The sequence below is a fragment of the Mizuhopecten yessoensis genome, unplaced genomic scaffold (assembly GCF_002113885.1).
Source record: "Mizuhopecten yessoensis strain PY_sf001 unplaced genomic scaffold, ASM211388v2 scaffold10309, whole genome shotgun sequence".
NCBI classification, from domain to species: domain Eukaryota; kingdom Metazoa; phylum Mollusca; class Bivalvia; order Pectinida; family Pectinidae; genus Mizuhopecten; species Mizuhopecten yessoensis.
The window spans coordinates 161,097-179,759 of NW_018408482.1; the positions used below are offsets into that span (position 1 = coordinate 161,097).

Here is an 18,663-nt window from a genome sequence, read left to right on the forward strand (position 1 = left end):
CTAACCTCTATAAACACAACTGTAAACACAACTGTCAGTAGTTCTAAATCTGTTTAAACATTGTCAGGTGACAAGATCAATTGACCGATTATCAGCTAAGGAAATCCGGGATATCCGTCACTATGAACGAAAACATGTTTACAGTCTCCTTAGGAGTCTTGAAAAATCACAGGCGTGTTTACATGATTACCGGATGGCAAGGGTTAATGATGATGATGATGATACAAGCTCCCTACTGGAATTCAAATAATCAATGATTGTTGACCCTATTTTTAGAAAATTCAGCTTATTAATGACAATGCTTCTATCAATTTACATTATCAGGTTTCTGTTTATCAAACTTTTGTACACAATTTCCGATAAAATCCAATACTTAATTTTGAAATAGATATTTCTTGTGCAGATTTAACAGGTTATCTGACTTTTAACATTATACTAGACTTCTTCCCGACTCCAGCACCTGAGTGGTTGCACTGTAATTTGTTCCAGAATGAAATTGTATCGATCTGAATTCCTACCTTTTTCAGGGGATGGGTTTTCTCTCCATGACCTACTTTCTCCTTCTTGCCTGGTCTCCTCTACAACATGAAAAACAAGTTATTCTGCATGACTTTTTACAGCAAATTCATTGGACATGTCATTGTGTAAGTTAACATATCATGATGTTGGGTGGACATGTCATTGTGTTAAGTTAACATATAATGATGTTGGGTGGACATGTCATTGTGTTAAGTTAACATATCATGATGTTGGGTGGACATGTCATTGTGTTGAGTTGAAACTCTATAACGTTGAGTAATCATAGTTTGATGTCCAGTGGTCTCGCCATGTACTTGCCTTGACATCCCATGGTGTTATTAAGTCAAAAAAGTGTAATGCCGAGTAGTCATAATATGTCGTTAAGCGGTCTCATAATAGCGTTGAGTTGAAACAGCATCATGTTGAGTATTCATGTTATGATGTTGAGTATTCATGTTATGATGTTGAGTATCCATGTTATGATGTTGATTATTCATGCTATGATGTTGAGTATCCATGCTATGATGTTGAGTATCCATGCTATGATGTTGAGTATTCATGCTATGATGCTGAGTATCCATGCTATGATATTGAGTATTCATGCTATGATGTTGAGTATTCAAGCTATGATGTTGAGTATTCATGCTATGATGTTGAGTATCCATGCTATGATATTGAGTATTCATGCTATGATGTTGAGTATTCATGTTATGATGTTGAGTATTCATGTTATGATGTTGAGTATTCATGCTATGATGCTGAGTATCCATGCTATGATGTTGAGTATTCATGCTGTGATGCTGAGTATCCATGCTATGATATTGAGTATACATGCTATGATGTTGAGTATTCAAGCTATGATGTTGAGTATTCATGCCATGATGTTGAGTATTCATGCTATGATGTTGAGTATTCATGTTATGATGTTGAGTATTCATGTTATGATGTTGAGTATTCATGTTATGATGTTGAGTATCCATGTTATGATGTTGATTATTCATGCTATGATGTTGAGTATCCATTCTATGATGTTGAGTATCCATGCTATGATGTTGAGTATACATGCTATGATGTTGAGTATTCATGCTATGATGTTCAGTATTCATGCTATGATGTTGAGTATTCATGCTATGATGCTTAGTATCCATGCTATGATATTGAGTATTCATGCTATGATGTTGAGTATTCATGTTATGATGTTGAGTATTCATGCTATGATGTTGAGTTTCCATGCTATGATGTTGAGTATTCATGCTATGATGTCGAGTATCCATGTCACGATGTTGAGTATCCATGCTATGATGTTGAGTATCCATGCTATGATGTTCAGTATTCATGCTATGATGTTGAGTATTCATGCTATGATGTTAAGTATTCATGCTATGATGTTGAGTATCCATGCTATGAAGTTGAGTATTCATGCTATGATGTTGAGTATCCATGTCATGATGTTGAGTATCCATGCTATGATGTTGAGTATACATGCTATGATGTTGAGTATTCATGCTATGATGTCGAGTATCCATGTCACGATGTTGAGTATCCATGCTATGATGTTGAGTATACATGCTATGATGTTGAGTATTCATGCTATGATGATGAGTATTCATGCTATGATGTTGAGTATTCATGTTATGATGTTGAGTATTCATGTTATGATGTTGAGTATTCATGCTATGATGTTGAGTTTCCATGCTATGATGTTGAGTATTCATGCTATGATGCTTAGTATCCATGCTATGATATTGAGTATTCATGCTATGATGTTGAGTATTCATGTTATGATGTTGAGTATTCATGTTATGATGTTGAGTATTCATGCTATGATGTTGAGTATCCTTGCTATGATGTAGAGTATTCATGTCATGATGTTGAGTATTCATGCCATGATGTTGAGTATTCATGCTATGATGTTGAGTATTCATGTTATGATGTTGAGTATTCATGCTATGATGTTGAGTACCCATGCTATGATGTTGAGTATTCATGTCATGATGTTGAGTATTCATGCTATGATGTTGAGTATCCATGTCATGATGTTGAGTATTCATGCTATGTTGTTGAGTTATTTCATCACGTTGTTATGTCTGTGTGACATGATGTTCAGTACCCATGCTATGCTGTTGAGTTATTTCATCACGTTGTTATGTCAGTATGACATGATGTTGTGTAATCATGTGATGTTGTTGAGTAATTTCATCATGGTGTTATGTCAGTATAACATGATGTTGTGTTATCATGTGATGGTGTTCACTGCTTATCTCTTTGTTGCCTAGTTATAAGTGTTTTTCATACACCGATAAAAAATATCAAGTGTTTTGATGCATTTAACAATATTAAGTTTTACGTTAAACTAAAGTAGAAAACCAGTTATATTTAATTAATATACTATCAAAACATTATCATATAAGCTTCGTGACATAGGAGAACTTTGTAAGTAATTAAACATTGTCTGTGTATTTTTATTCACGGTAAGATTTGGTATAATTTTTAATTATATCTATACAGTCGAACCTCGTTATCTCGAACTCGTATAACTCGAAGACCCCGTTTAACTCGAAGTATTTTATCGGTCCCGGCCAAAACTCTTCTTAAATTTTCTAATAAAAACTCTGATAATTCGAACTCTGAAAACTCGAAAAACTCTGATATCCCGAAGTGAAACATCGGTCCCAACAACGTAAATCCTACACAAAAATATCTCCTACCTCGAAGTTTCTTAAGATTCACAAGTCTATCATATATTCTTTAATTATTTGATACATATTAAAAGCAGTGCTACGGTAAACATCGTTCTCAAAGAGCAGCTTACGCTCGGTCATAATTACTTGGATTAAACTTATGGCATTAAAATGTGTTTGACTGTAAAAACACTTTGTAAAAATAAAGAAACAAACTTCATCAATGTTGATTAACAACAATTAGTACTTACTGCGAGCCCGTAAACAATTTGAAATGCAATTTATTTAAACCAAAGCTGCCGACACATTCTAACCGGAAAATGGGTCACAGTGTGCGGTCATGCGTAAATACGCTCCACAGTAAAAATCACAACCTAGGACTGGTTCGTTGGTTTATGTTTTTACAGGAGCTTGTATGGCATTGATAATTAATTGAGAGATTATAGGAACAATACGATAATTATTGTTGACTACGTCGTGTTGAGGAGATGTCAGGTGTCATTGGGGTCTATAAATGTGGATATGTTTCCTGATTAACTCATACCCATTTCGGAATGTCGAAATCAACTGAGCAATCCAACGTGTACGCTCCAATACAGTGATTTGTATAAAGACTTGCGCACTTTCATTTCCGCATTGAAATTTCTATCAGCATAGCACAAGGTCTGAGACAGCATGTGTGTTTATTGTAACATTATGAGGCCAATCTTGGTAGTAAGGCTGTCACGGTTACAAATTATTGTAACCGGTTAACCTATTTCCAACAAGAGGCCCAATGGGCCTGCAACGCTCACCTGGTATAAATCTCACACTTGTAACCTTAAAGTGATCTAAAATAAAGCTACAGGCAAAATATCAGTATTTATGAATAAAATTCATTCAAAAGAACCTGTTATTTTTTTTAAAAACATTTCACCCCTGTTATTGAAAGTCGAACAAGGTCATTATGTTGAACAAATTTTATAGCCTTTCATCTCAGAATGCAACTTGCAAAATATCAACATTCTGGGACCCATAGTTATTCAGAAGAGGTCGTTTAAAGATTTTAAACAAATTTGACCCCTGTGACCTTGAATATAAGTCAAAGTCATTCACTTTAACAAACATGGTAGTCCTTGATCCCAGCATGCTACTGACTATATATCAACATCCTGGGCCTTTTGGTTATTCAGAACAAGTTGTTTAAAACATTTTGAACATATTTGCTCCTTGTGACCTTGAATATGATTCAAGGTCGTGCATTTAAACAAACTTGGTAGCCCTTCATCCTAGTATGCTACTGACTAAACATCAACATCCTGGGCCTTTTAGTTATTCAGAAGAAGTTGTTAAAAGGTATTTTTTAACAATTGACCCCTGTGACCTTGAATACGGGTGAAGGTCATTCATTTGAACAAACTTGGTAGCCCTTCATCTCAGCATGCTACTGGCGAAATATCATCACCCTAAGCCTTTTGGTTATTGAGAAAAGTGGTTAAAAGCAAAATATTGACGCTGGACGCCGCGCCACGGCATATCAAGTGTTGTTATGGCAAAAGCTGGGAGATAAACAGTTTACCAAGCACTGACTGACCCACTATAACATGTACTGGTGGTTATTGTTGACTGACCCACTATAACATGTGTACTTGTTGACTGACCCACTTTAACATGTGTACTTGTGGTAATTGTTGACTGACGCACTAGAACATTCATACTTGTGGTAATTGTTGACTGACCCACTAGAACATTCATACTTGTGGTAATTGCTGACTGACCCACTATAACATGTACTGGTGGTAATTGTTGACTGACCCACTAGAACATTCATACTTGTGGTACTTGTTGACTAACCCACTATAACATGTACTTGTGGTAATTGTTGACTGACCCACAATAACATGTGTACTTGTGGTAATTGTTGACTGACCCACTAGAACATTATTCAATTATAGCCTTTGGCTGAGGTCGAAACCTGGATTTATCGACCCGAGAAAAGAGATATTGACCAAGGACGCAGTCCGAGGTCAATATATCTTTTCTCGGGTTGATAAATCCAGGTATTGACGAAGTTAATGGCTACAATTTTTTTTTATTATTTTACAAAACAGAAATGTAAGCAATCTGAAAAACAAAGCAAAAAAGCTTCGGAAGTGGGATGGTGCATTGTTTGGAGACACGTCATAAATCTATATTTAGAAACACCCAGTCCTTCAACAAAAATCATGCGCTCCAAGTCAATATCGGTTTTTATCGTTGGACACGTGATGCACTCCTGCCCAATCACTTGTCGGGAATAATATGAAAAAATAATAATAATATTTGTGGTAATTGTTGACTGACCCACTATAACATGTACTTGTGGTAATTGTTGACTGACCCACAATTGCTATAATATACATATGGTTATTCTTTGTATAAAGTTTGAGATCTGTCTAAGTATGAAGTTGCTAGAGTGCTTACATTGCATAGCAATGAGACAGGACAGACAATGGGCTTTAATGGATTGCAATTTCTCAGTTGGCCCTTCAACCCAGATGGCCCTTCAGCCAAGTTGGCCCTTCAGCTCAGATGAGCTAAGAAGCTGGTGGAATCCAGCAGTCTGTTGTGTCCATTGACAGCTTTACAGTTCCAATTGTCAGAAAAACTACAATCCTAGAACAAATTACAGCTTACCTGCTTTGGGCTTCGACTCCTGACGCTGTGGTCTGTTCTCTGGGATGGGATCATCCAGGCGTACATCCCGGGGCATTCCTGCCCGCCCTGATCTCCACCTACTTCCACCATCAGAGTCACCTCCCCTTCGAACACTGTCAAAGTCTCCACCTCTTGAACTCCATCTACCTCCTCCCTCAGAGTCACCTCCCCTGTTTCCCCCTTCATAGTCTCCTCCTCTGGATCCCCAGCGTCCGCTGTCTGAGTCCCCTCCTCTAGAGCCCCATCTGCTTCCACCCTCAGAGTCCCCACCTCTGGAGCCCCATCTGCTTCCTCCTTCCGAGTCCCCTCCTCTAGACCATCTACTCTCTGTATCAATGCCTCTTCTTCCTCCCTCAGAATCACCACCTCTGGACCAATGACTACTGCCTTCAGAATCCCCTCCTCTGGAACCCCATCTTCCGCCTTCTGATTCCCCTCCTTGGGATCCCCATCTCCTCCCTCCTTCAGAGTCACCACCACGACTTCCTCGCCAAGCTCCACTGCCTTCCTCCCTTTGCCCTTTGTCCTCTCTTCCTCGCCAGGAGCCTGGTCCATCTTGATCATCTCGCGGACCACGGTCACTCCAGCGTCCTTCATCCCTAGAGGGACCCCTGTCTCTTGGTCCATCACGGTCATCTCTGGGAGGACCCCTGAAGCTATCACGGTCATCTTTTGGCCCTCGATCTCCATAGCTATCTCTACTGTCCCGAGGGCCTCTTTCAAATCCACCCCGATCTTCCTTAGGTGGTCCTCTAAATCCATCACTTTCTCTGTCATCCCTGGGACCTCTCCAACCATCTTTTTCTCCTTCATCACGTCCCTCACGGCTGCGCCAGCCTTCCCTACCTTCTTCAGGCCTTCCACTCTCTCGGTTACCACCCCATCTTTCCTCCTCGGGTCTGAAAATTGAAACTTAACAGTTAACAGGTATTTTTGTTTCAATTGCAGTTGGAGATTTACTGAAGTTAGTCATGCATATATTAATGTTTTTACTAAGAAATTTTGTTACTATTTTTTTTTTTTCTGTGGGAAAAATTAACAGTACATGTTTTTTTTTTTTTTACAAAATGTACTGTATCTGTAATGATAAATCAGACCCAACCAGACACAACTCCATCCTGTACCTACCCAGACACAACTCCATCCTGTACCTACCAAGACACACCTCCATCCTGTACCTCCCCAGACAGGGCTCCATCCTGTCTCACCCAGACACAACTCCATCCTGTCCCTCCCCAGACACAACTCCATCCAGTACCTCCCCAGACATGGCTCAATCCTGTACCTACCCAGACATCACCCCATCCTGTACCTCCCCAGACACAACTCCATCCAGTACCTCCCCAGACATGGCTCAATCCTGTACCTACCCAGACATCCCTCCATCCTGTCCCTACCAAGACACAACTCCATCCTGTACCTACCCAGACATGGCTCCATCCTGTCTCACCCAGACACAACTACATCCCTCCATCCTGTCCCTACCAATCCATCCTGTACCTACCCAGACATCACTCCATCCTGTACCTACCCAGACACAACTCCATCCAGTACCTACCCAGAGATGGCTCAATCCTGTACCTACCCAGACATCACTCCATCCTGTACCTACCAAGACACAACTACATCCTGTACCTACCCAGACATCACTCCATCCTGTACCTACCCAGACATCACTCCATCCTGTACCTACCCAGACATCACTCCATCCTGTACCTACCCAGACACAACTCCATCCTGTACCTACCCAGACATGGCTCCATCCTGTACCTTCTCAGACACAACTCCATCCTGTACCTACCCAGACACAACTCCATCCTATACCTTCTCAGACATCACTCCATCCTGTACCTACACAGACACAACTCCATCCTGTACCTACCCAGACATGGCTCCATCCTGTACCTATCCAGACACAACTCCATCCTGTACCTACCCAGATATGGCTCCATCCTGTACCTTCTCAGGCACAAGTCCATCCAGTACCTACCAAGACACAACTCCATCCTGTACCTATCCAGACACAACTCCATCCTGTACCTACCCAGACATGGCTCCATCCTGTACCTATCCAGACACAACTCCATCCTGTACCTACCCAGACATGGCTCCATCCTGTACCTATCCAGACACAACTCCATCCTGTACCTACCCAGACATGGCTCCATCCTGTACCTATCCAGACACAACTCCATCCTGTACCTACCCAGACATGGCTCCATCCTGTACCTTCTCAGACACAACTCCATCCTGTACCTACCCAGACATGGCTCCATCCTGTACCTACCCAGACACAACTCCATCCTGTACCTACCCAGACATGGCTCCATCCTGTACCTATCCAGACATCACTCCATCCTGTACCTACCCAGACATGGCTCCATCCTGTACCTATCCAGACATCACTCCATCCTGTACCTACCCAGACACAACTCCATCCTGTACCTACCCAGACATGGCTCCATCCTGTACCTATCCAGACAAAACTCCATCCTGTACCTACCCAGATATGGCTCCATCCTGTACCTTCTCAGGCACAAGTCCATCCAGTACCTACCAAGACATGGCTCAATCCTGTACCTTCTCAGAAACAACTCCATCCTGTACCTACCCAGACACAACTACATCCTGTACCTACCCAGACATCACTCCATCCTGTATATACCCAGACATCACTCCATCCTGTACCTACCCAGACATCACTCCATCCTGTACCTACCCAGACACAACTCCGTCCTGTACCTACCCAGACACAACTCCATCCTGTACCTACCCAGACACAACTCCATCCTGTACCTACCCAGACACAACTCCATCCTGTACCTACCAAGACACAACTCCATCCTGTACCTACCCAGACATAACTCCATCCTGTACCTACCCAGACATGGCTCCATCCTGTACCTATCCAGACACAACTCCATCCTGTACCTATCCAGACACAACTCCATCCTGTACCTACCAAGACACAACTGCATCCTGTACCTATCCAGACACAACTCCATCCTGTACCTACCCAGATATGGCTCCATCCTGTACCTTTTCAGACACAACTCCATCCTGTACCTACCCAGACATGGCTCCATCCTGTACCTACCCAGACACAACTCCATCCTGTACCTACCCAGACATGGCTCCATCCTGTACCTATCCAGACATAACTCCATCCTGTACCTACCCAGACATGGCTCCATCCTGTACCTATCCAGACACAACTCCATCCTGTACCTACCCAGACATGGCTCCATCCTGTACCTATCCAGACACAACTCCATCCTGTACCTACCCAGACATGGCTCCATCCTGTACCTATCCAGACATCACTCCATCCTGTACCTACCCAGACATGGCTCCATCCTGTACCTATCCAGACATCACTCCATCCTGTACCTACCCAGACACAACTCCATCCTGTACCTACCCAGACATGGCTCCATCCTGTACCTATCCAGACAAAACTCCATCCTGTACCTACCCAGATATGGCTCCATCCTGTACCTTCTCAGGCACAAGTCCATCCAGTACCTACCAAGACATGGCTCAATCCTGTACCTTCTCAGAAACAACTCCATCCTGTACCTACCCAGACACAACTACATCCTGTACCTACCCAGACATCACTCCATCCTGTATATACCCAGACATCACTCCATCCTGTACCTACCCAGACATCACTCCATCCTGTACCTACCCAGACACAACTCCGTCCTGTACCTACCCAGACACAACTCCATCCTGTACCTACCCAGACACAACTCCATCCTGTACCTTCTCAGACATCGCTCCATCCTGTACCTATAAAGACATGGCTCAATCCTGTACCTTCTCAGACACAACTCCATCCTGTACCTACCCAGACACAACTCCATCCTGTATCTACCCAGACATGGCTCCATCCTGTATCTACCCAGACATGGCTCCATCCTGTACCTATCCAGACACAACTCCATCCTGTACCTACCCAGATATGGCTCCATCCTGTACCAACCCAAACACAATTCTTTGTTTGCAAATTGGGAACCAAGAGACCCCGAGTCCCAAGGGGTGCGACTAGATCTCAGCATCAATTCTAACTTGATGATTAGTCACCTTCCCAGACACAACTCCAGGTTTTATTTCCCTCCACACATAACTGGAACAGATCAGTCACTATCCTATCCTCTTCCTACATACATATTACAGGTTATAACTTACTGCTTGACAGGACTAGTTTCTTTTTTCCAGCTTTCAGTTCTTTGTTTTTCCCGTTCGCGCCATCCCCCTCCTTCACGTGCCCCTTCTGGTCTCCATGTAGGACGATCCGTGGATATCTCATCTCCACGCCTAAGGGTGTGCATAAAGTATTTTTATAATTAAGATGATAAATAAAACATATTTAGAAAATGTCTCTCTCTAGAAAATCTACCACATGTATTCTAGTTTGTAAAATCATAACTCAGGTTATTTTTTTTTACACAACAAATATAAGCCCGTTTTTAAAAGCTTTCAAGCTCTCAGTCACTGGAATCATTAGTTTGCTTGCTGTGCGTTATACCACATAAGTGTGTTGACAAAGCGTACAGCAGGGAGGAACAATTTATATCCATCCCATGCCAAAATGACATACATTTATTAAATCCATCTGATGCAAAACTGAGGTCCAGTCTGTACCGCTGGATATTTACGCAATACTGTATATGCAAACTATTCCCACTAAAATAAGCATTGCAAATAAGATCTCATGACTAGGGCCAGTTCTCTGGGGATCTAAAATGTTACCATGTTATGACCAAGGGACTCTGTCTCCAAAGGAAAGAAGAGCCACATCCCAGAGCCATCTTGGAAGCATCTGTACTCCTCTATGTAATTTTCATTATTTTGTTAGTATTTTTAAGCCAAGCAATTGTTTATAAGGGAATTGAGATCACAACCGTTTCAAAATTATGAATCAGGGACCAAGTCTTTAGGGTAGGGACAAAACCCTGGAGCCATTCTGGTAGCATATGCATATTTTCCTCTTTATGTCAAGCAACTGTATATGATAGTTATGGCATGATCATCTGGACTATTTTAAAGTTATGACCAAGGGAAAAAGTCTCTATGGGTTTTGGGCAAGCCTGGAGACATCCTGATATCATGTGAATTTGTCACTTAATACCGATCAATTTTATACATGGTTTTAGGGCGAGGATCTCAACCATTTCCATGTTTAAACTATATGGGTCAGCCCTTCAATTGGTACAATTTCAAAGGAGAAGTCACTCAAATCAATATAGCCAAAACATGCCTTTGGCCAGTCATTCAAATTGTACACCCCCACCACCTAGGATGCTTCCAGTCAAATTTCAGTTAGTGATATGAAGAAATAGTTTGAAGAAACTGTTGATTGATGGCTGATGGATGCCACAGTACAACATATGCTCACCATGATCCTTCAGACCAGAAGATAAACATGTGTTATCACAATATCATTCAATAGACAATATCATGATGTCATATTGTGAACTGTAATTTGCACCTTAGCTATACAATGCCAATGTAAAATTGTTCTGATGACGTCAACAAATAAAATCTCCTGATTCACTGAATCCCTGGTGTTGATGCTCCATCTCTTACCTACTTGTTAATAAGAATAAGAATAAGAAACAGAGTTAACACAATGTCCCCACACTTCGTTTGAGAGACATAACTATACTTATTAGTACTGCACAGGGATAATCTTGGAGTGGGCAATGCATAGACCCCTCAAAACTGAAATTGACCCCTCCATGTTCCAATCTTCTTTTAATTTTTACATAGAATGGCCCCTCAATATTTTGATATTGATTACAAATTGCTGAAATGTCCCACTGCTCTCAAGTTCCAGGATTTTCCCTGCTGCATATAATTTTTCTTCTACCCACTTACCTCTGACCAGACCTTTCCTCCTCACGCCTCCTCATCTCTTTTTCCTCAATCTCTCGCTCCCTGGCCTTTCGTCTGTTATCTAATTCCTCAAGTTTGGCAAGTCTATTCTCATATTCACGTCGCTCCTCCTCCATCTTCTCCATCTCCTCTTGCTCCTTCTCTTCTCGCTCTACAACACCAGAGTTCACAATAACAAATGTATTATTTCATGTTGACAAAATCAGGCAAGTACACAATCTTTCGAATTTTATGTTGTGTTCTTAAATTTATTTGATTTATTACACTTCAAAGTCATGAAACACAAAATTTCTGATCGCAGAAGGTCAAAACACAAACTAGCAGAAAAGGGGATGTTTGTGAACGTATGTGAAGAATTGTGATGACCAGAAAAGAAATGAAGTTTGTCAAGCAATTTCTTTTAAATTCTATTGATAGTAACAGTGACCTAGTTTTTGACAACACAAGGTCAACACACGAAATTGTTCAAGAGATGATGTTTTTAAACATATATATGTGTTTACTTTCTTGACAAATTGGAAGAGTCTGTAGAACGATGAAGTCCAAAATTCTAACTCTATAGTAACAGTGACTGCTTTTGCTGCAGAAGTTTGAAATTTAAAATTGTACAAGTCAGAGGTGATATTTGAGAACATGTGCGTGAAGTTTCCTGACAATCAGATAAGAAATGAAGTCTGCAGAGTGGTGATGCTGTTTGAGACACAACTGAACGAAAAAACGTACAGACAGATCGACTTTCAACAACTCGTTGTGTGAGGATATAATAAAATGGGTACAATATATGCCATGTTCTATATTTGTATATCCAAAGAAGTATGCAACACTTTATCTTTCCCAAGATACATGTCTTTATTAAGTTTGGTAAACGTAGGAAATTATAATTTCGACAAACAAAAGGACTTTTAGAAAGCCTGTATTGCTTGGAAATTTAAGCATGCAATCAAAGCAAAATATTCTGCACAAAAGTGTTATCATTTTAAGCTCTGTCCCCGGACCTAAGGAAACTTATAGCAAATCTGGTTGAAAACCATGTGATCGTGCATATGGATTGGATCTAAATCATTTCTATGTAATGACCAGAAACTTTATTTCCCGAGAGTAAGATCCCTGTGCTAACCCAGGGTACCAGGGTTAGCACTGGGATCTGACTCTGGTATACTATAGTATACTTGTGTTCTGATGATTTATGTTTTGAAATATCAACCTTTAACAAGAGATCCCAGAGGGATCTTGGCGCCCACCTTTGTACCATCTTCATTAGTTCTTTGTCAGTTTGATCTTTTCTCTTCTTTCCTCTAATCTGTTTGATCGAGACATGTTAGCAGTAAATGCACCTTGAGGTAACTTTTGATCTAAACTTAATACTGATGTGTATGAAAGTCAACCTTCAAAGTGAGTTTGTCATTTCACATATTTACTAGTACAGTACTTAATGTGAAAGAAATAGAATCGATCATTGCAATATGAGAAAGATCTGTTTAGTTCTTCTTTTAATCTATTTTGTTTTTATGATCAGTCTCAAAATATAACATGCACAACGTGAGATCAAGGGGAACCTCCATATAAAATTTGAGAAAGATCCCTCTGGTACTTCTTGAGAAATAGCGATAAGAAGAATAGTTTAAGGACGGACGACGGACGGACCACGGACGCAGGGTGATTTGAATAGCCGACCATCAGATGATGGTGGGCTAAAAAGTTGTGATCCAAGAACTATGAAAATGTTCGCATTATTGGTCTGGAAACCATGACCCTGGTTCCAGGACACCAATGACATTAAATCATTGATTCCCTAGCCCACCGCACAATGCAATACTATATGTCCTGTCATGGACTGGTTTCAAAATGATAAAATGCTGAAGTAGTGATGATTCGGACAATGGCAGCATGATTTACTCCGGGATGTTCACACATTTCCTCCCAGATATAACTTATTACTTACCCCTTATAAGGGCCTCATCTCTTGCTTTCTGTTCTGCTTCTTCCTTTTCTTCCCTCCATTTATTTTTCCTTTCTTCTTTTCTCTTCTCCTTTCTCTCTTTGATACGTCTCTTACGCTCCTCTTTCATTTTCTCATCAAATTCTGTCAACTTTTTCTGAAAACAACAATAACAAAAACTTCATATATGTCAAACTGACATTCATGCCACCCTTGTAACAAATGAAATATGGTATCCTTTATACATCTACATTTTGAAGACAATTGTTCAATTATATACATATTTTAAATAATTTGATAAATGCAATGTGCACAAAACATTGAAAACATCTTTTCGTACGTCTATTTAAGTAAAGATTAATTATCACCAAATGGAAAACAAATACTTTATTACAATTTTACCACTGAAATATCAGAAATTATCAATGTGATGAAATCTGATAATATCTTCATTGTGAGGATATACAAAGTGTTATGTTATTGATAAATTGACCATCATAATGATATTTTTTATCTAACTGCCACAGATTTTCTGACTTCAGAATATTTTTGTTTAAACGGCACAATGAAGAATAAAAATCTCAAACAGTACAAGAGATCTCTGAAAGATTTTGGTGCCAATTGTCGTAAGATCTTCATTAGTCCATATTAGTTTTTTGTCAGTTTGATCTTTTCCCTTCATTTCTCTGATCTGTTGGATTGATAGTCTTCTTAACAGTAAATATATCTTGTAGCAACTTTTGGTAAAAAATTCTATAATGTTGAGTTTGGGAGTGTCCTTTCAAAGTGCCTTCTTGAGAAAAAGTGATAACAAACTTGAAATCTCAAAATCAAAGATGACTGTCTGGTGGCCATCTTGTTTATTCATCAGTCCTAATTTGAAACATGCAAAACTTTGGACCAATGGGAACTTCATGAGAAAAAGCGATAAGCTTAAATTCTCAAAACACAAGATGGTTGCCTGGCATCCATCTTGATTTTCCGAACAGTCCCAAAATGATACATGCACAACTACTGATCAAAGGCAACCTTAGTCTGAAATCTAAGAAATAGTTGTCGAGCATTTCCTGAGAAATAGCAATAACAATATTTAACTCTTAAAATCAAAGATGGCTACTTTGCACCTATCTTGTTATTCCGATCACTCTCGAAATTAAATCCATCATATGAAGTCTGAGAAAGATCTGTCAAGTACTTTTTATGTAAGGACATGCAGACCGAGGGTCATGGATGACAACAAATTGAATAGCATACTATCTGATTAACACTTGATCCCAGTTACCTTCAAAGTGGGTCAAGGTCCAGCTTGACAAAGGGACCAGTCGGTCTTGAAATGAATTTTTGATATTAAACTTAACGGTCAAAATCCAAGATGGCTGCCATCCTGTTTTTCTGTCAAGTCTCCAAATGAAACATGCACATCTAATCAAATAGGTGACAGACCTGGAAGCATAGGTCATAGTGACCTACTTCATGCACAGGATGTCCTTGTACACCATCAGGTTACTCCAAGTAAATAGTATAGAAGAAATGACCTGGACAAACTTTATAAAAACTAAAAGTCAAAGGTCAACACATACTTCACAGTGACCTTATCTTTGCACTCTGCACTGCGCCATCCTAAGATATCCTTGAACACCAAATTTTGATACTACAGGTGAAATAATATAGAAGATATGCCCCGGACAAACATCTCGGACGGACCAAAAGACTGAGTGTAAACCCTTTGTTCTCCCTCGGGAACTGATGGGGCGCTAAAAATTCTGATTAGATTGCGGCTACTGTCAGCCACAGGCACAATAATAACATGCCCTCCTCCCATCCCCATAGCCAATCAGAGGCCATGGTAGCAATCTAGAAATCAAAAAGGTGTCCATTTAATGTAAAGTATCTTCTATGTATCACTCCGAGAAGTTTTCAATGTAATTGTTCACGTAATTTTGAAATGAATTGTCTGACGAGCTGATACCAGTATACCCCCTACCCTCGTTGAGAAGGGGTATAAACATGTACATGTATAAGAGAACCAAAGGGGACCTACATAGGAAATTTAAGAAAATCTTCTTGAGAAATAGTGATATAAAGGATAGACTGAGCTAATGGAAGACAGACGAAGGGTGAATTGAAAAGCCCACCATCTATGATGGATAGTATAGTGGGCTTAAAACTGGATGATACCTTGAACTCCTCCTTCCTCTGGTCCTTGAGTCTGTTTAGGAAGTCATCCTTGTCCTTCACCATGCGGCTGAGACGAACTTGAGTCTCCAAAGCTATTTCCCTCTCTGACTTCATCCTCTCAATCTGAAAAATACACCCATTCATAAAAAACAAGAGCACTGCAAACGGATGCATAATATGCCCGTCTGACCCTATCCAAGGATTTTTGTTTGTTTTATATTTAAAGTACCTGGTAGCCAGTGTCATGTCTATGTGATAAAAATGCTTGCACCGATGCTTTTGTTACCAAGAACGATTATCACTGTACTGTTCACATTTATGTAATTGGTTCTTTGCTAATGTACTGCCTAATGCCTCTTAATCAGGGCATGCCGTAGACCCTTCGGAGATGTTTTTGACTCCCCTTAATTTGATTTGACGTGTGGGTTTATAGGGACATGTCTACCGTAATTGGCTACATGTATAACAATTAACAACTAGAATTATGTCAGTGTGACATTACAGCCGCTCACCACTTTAAATTTAATTGCTTCAGTGACACGTTGAGCATAAAAATCTACTATAATAACTCAGATATGTGATCTGTATTCTGCTAATTGAAAATAAGGTCATCTGATGATGTTGCGTTTAGGATTTTCAAAATCAATCTCCTCTTAAATGATGCCTTAAAAACATTTCTCCCTCTCCTCTTTTTTCACCCTCTTTAAGTGTGACGCATTGTTGTAATTTTCATTAATTAGCATCCTCCAATGATGTTACATGAGCGTTTACGTGCAGAACGACAATCGGTGAATGGATAATAAAGAATAGGTGCATTTTTTGCTTGTGAAATGAAAGATAATTAACAGTACATGTAGTGGGAAAACATGCATGGAGAAAAGAGACATTGTACTCCTTTTATTTTTATTTATTTTTTATTCATATTAGTGGAAATTATTAATATTTGTAGCGACTATATTTACCGTCATTGAATATACAAAATCTCACAAATGTTCTTGGAATATATTTGAAATATATTTCCCAATGCGACTTTACCAACGTAAGAGTTATTTCCCTTACACCCAATTGGATACTATTTTGACACGGCGCGAATTCTTGTCAAACAGCAGCGGCAGTTGTGTCATGTTCTTAAATTGTTACACTTTCATAAATAAATACACCAGAAATAGCATGCTGTGTTACAAAAATGTTTGATAAGCATACACAGTTCACATATCGGCTCGTCTCGGAGCCATTAGTCTACCGTTATCAACCTAAGCACGATGTGATATATATACGTTACCGTTTTAAACATCAAAATGGAGTTTATACTTCATCACTCATACGGTTTATAAGTTTATATATTAACTTCTTCCTTCTACAGACAGCGTCAATGCTTGACAGTCTTCACATGTGCTTTCTCGAATCATATGTGTTTCACACGCGTAACACTCCCAAGACCGCAATCCGATTTGTTAAAACGCTCAAACCTAGTGCACAAATTTCACCACCACAACACTCGTAGAATTCACTGGAGATAAACATTTTGTTTTCAGCAATTATTTAAAGTATGGATTATTATTTGGAGAAGAGTATCAGAAGACTTTATGTAACCCACAGGTGAGTGTCAGAGATTCTACTTTCTATTGACGATAACGAAACTATATAGCGGAAGCATGCAATTCTGAATTATGCGCACGCACCCCGAACGGAAGTGGGTCCGTCATTTCGTTCTCTGGACAGAATTAATAAGCCGCTCGACTCTCGCCAAGAGCGGCTTAAAAATAGGAATTATTTTCCCAAACTCAAATCCATATTGTCCTTCTTATACCCCACATGAACATCCATGCCAAAAATTAGGACAACAACACATGATCTGACTGAAATTTAGACCACTGAAGAAACTTGCACCAAATCTTTAACCGGTTGGACGGACGGAGATGCTTTACCATATTATTACCCCTTTGAGAAAAATCTAGGAATCTGATTGGTTAAAAACTACAGTGTACCAAACCGCATTTACAAATCTCAGGGGGTATACTGTCATGTCACGTTAATCTCAGCAGTAATACGGTGGAATCACGTGATTTTACAAGGGGTATACGGGTCACGTGTCTTTGTAACTTGCGGCCGGGCAACGGGAAGACAACTCGCATTCGTCATCTGCTTCGCTGTTTACAAAATGGCAAAACGTTTCGCTTTGCATACTGATGAGGAAATACTCACCAAAAGGGCTAACTATGTGCCACAAAACACACAAAAGTCGAACAGACGAGCGGCAAACATGCTGAGGATGTATTTAAAAGAAATAAATCAGAGAGAACAGTTCGAGGAATTTGATAAAACGAAACTAAATGAGGTACTGTGCCATTTTTATCTTGATAACAGAAAAGTTGACGGGGAACTGTACAAAACCAATATAAAAGACTCAAAGGGGTAATAAATTCGCTACACAGATTTTTGGCAGGGTATACAGGATGGTATGACCCTACAGTATTTCGTATTTCCTTCGGCCTATCGGCCTCAGGAAATACGAAACCCTTTATGGTCATACCATCCCGTATACCCTGCCAAAAATCCGTGTAACTAATAATACCCCCGTTGAATTTCGACAGGCATATAAAAATAACTGCTACCTCCTTTCCAGTACAAATTTAATCATTTTGCATAAAGTTTAAATTTTGACAACATAACAGGCACTTAAATTTAAAAATTGAACTTGTGCATTATTCTGAACTCGCAAATATAAACTGTTTACTTACTGCTAGGAGTATAACAGAAAAGATA

At 39.7% G+C, this 18,663-nt stretch overlaps 1 protein-coding gene across 1 annotated transcript in view; it reads right to left on the reverse strand.

Annotated features, from left to right (window-relative positions):
• The window catches only part of LOC110460043 (eukaryotic translation initiation factor 3 subunit A-like), a 63,518-nt gene that overhangs the window by 6,897 nt on the left and 37,958 nt on the right, over positions 1-18,663 (reverse strand). The window contains exons 16-21 of the mRNA XM_021512745.1: positions 15,898-16,020; positions 13,723-13,876; positions 11,763-11,931; positions 10,071-10,199; positions 5,856-6,775; positions 519-578 (exon numbers count right to left, since the gene is read on the reverse strand). Coding sequence (XP_021368420.1) covers positions 519-578; positions 5,856-6,775; positions 10,071-10,199; positions 11,763-11,931; positions 13,723-13,876; positions 15,898-16,020 — 1,555 coding nt within the window. The remainder of the gene's footprint in view (positions 1-518; positions 579-5,855; positions 6,776-10,070; positions 10,200-11,762; positions 11,932-13,722; positions 13,877-15,897; positions 16,021-18,663) is intronic.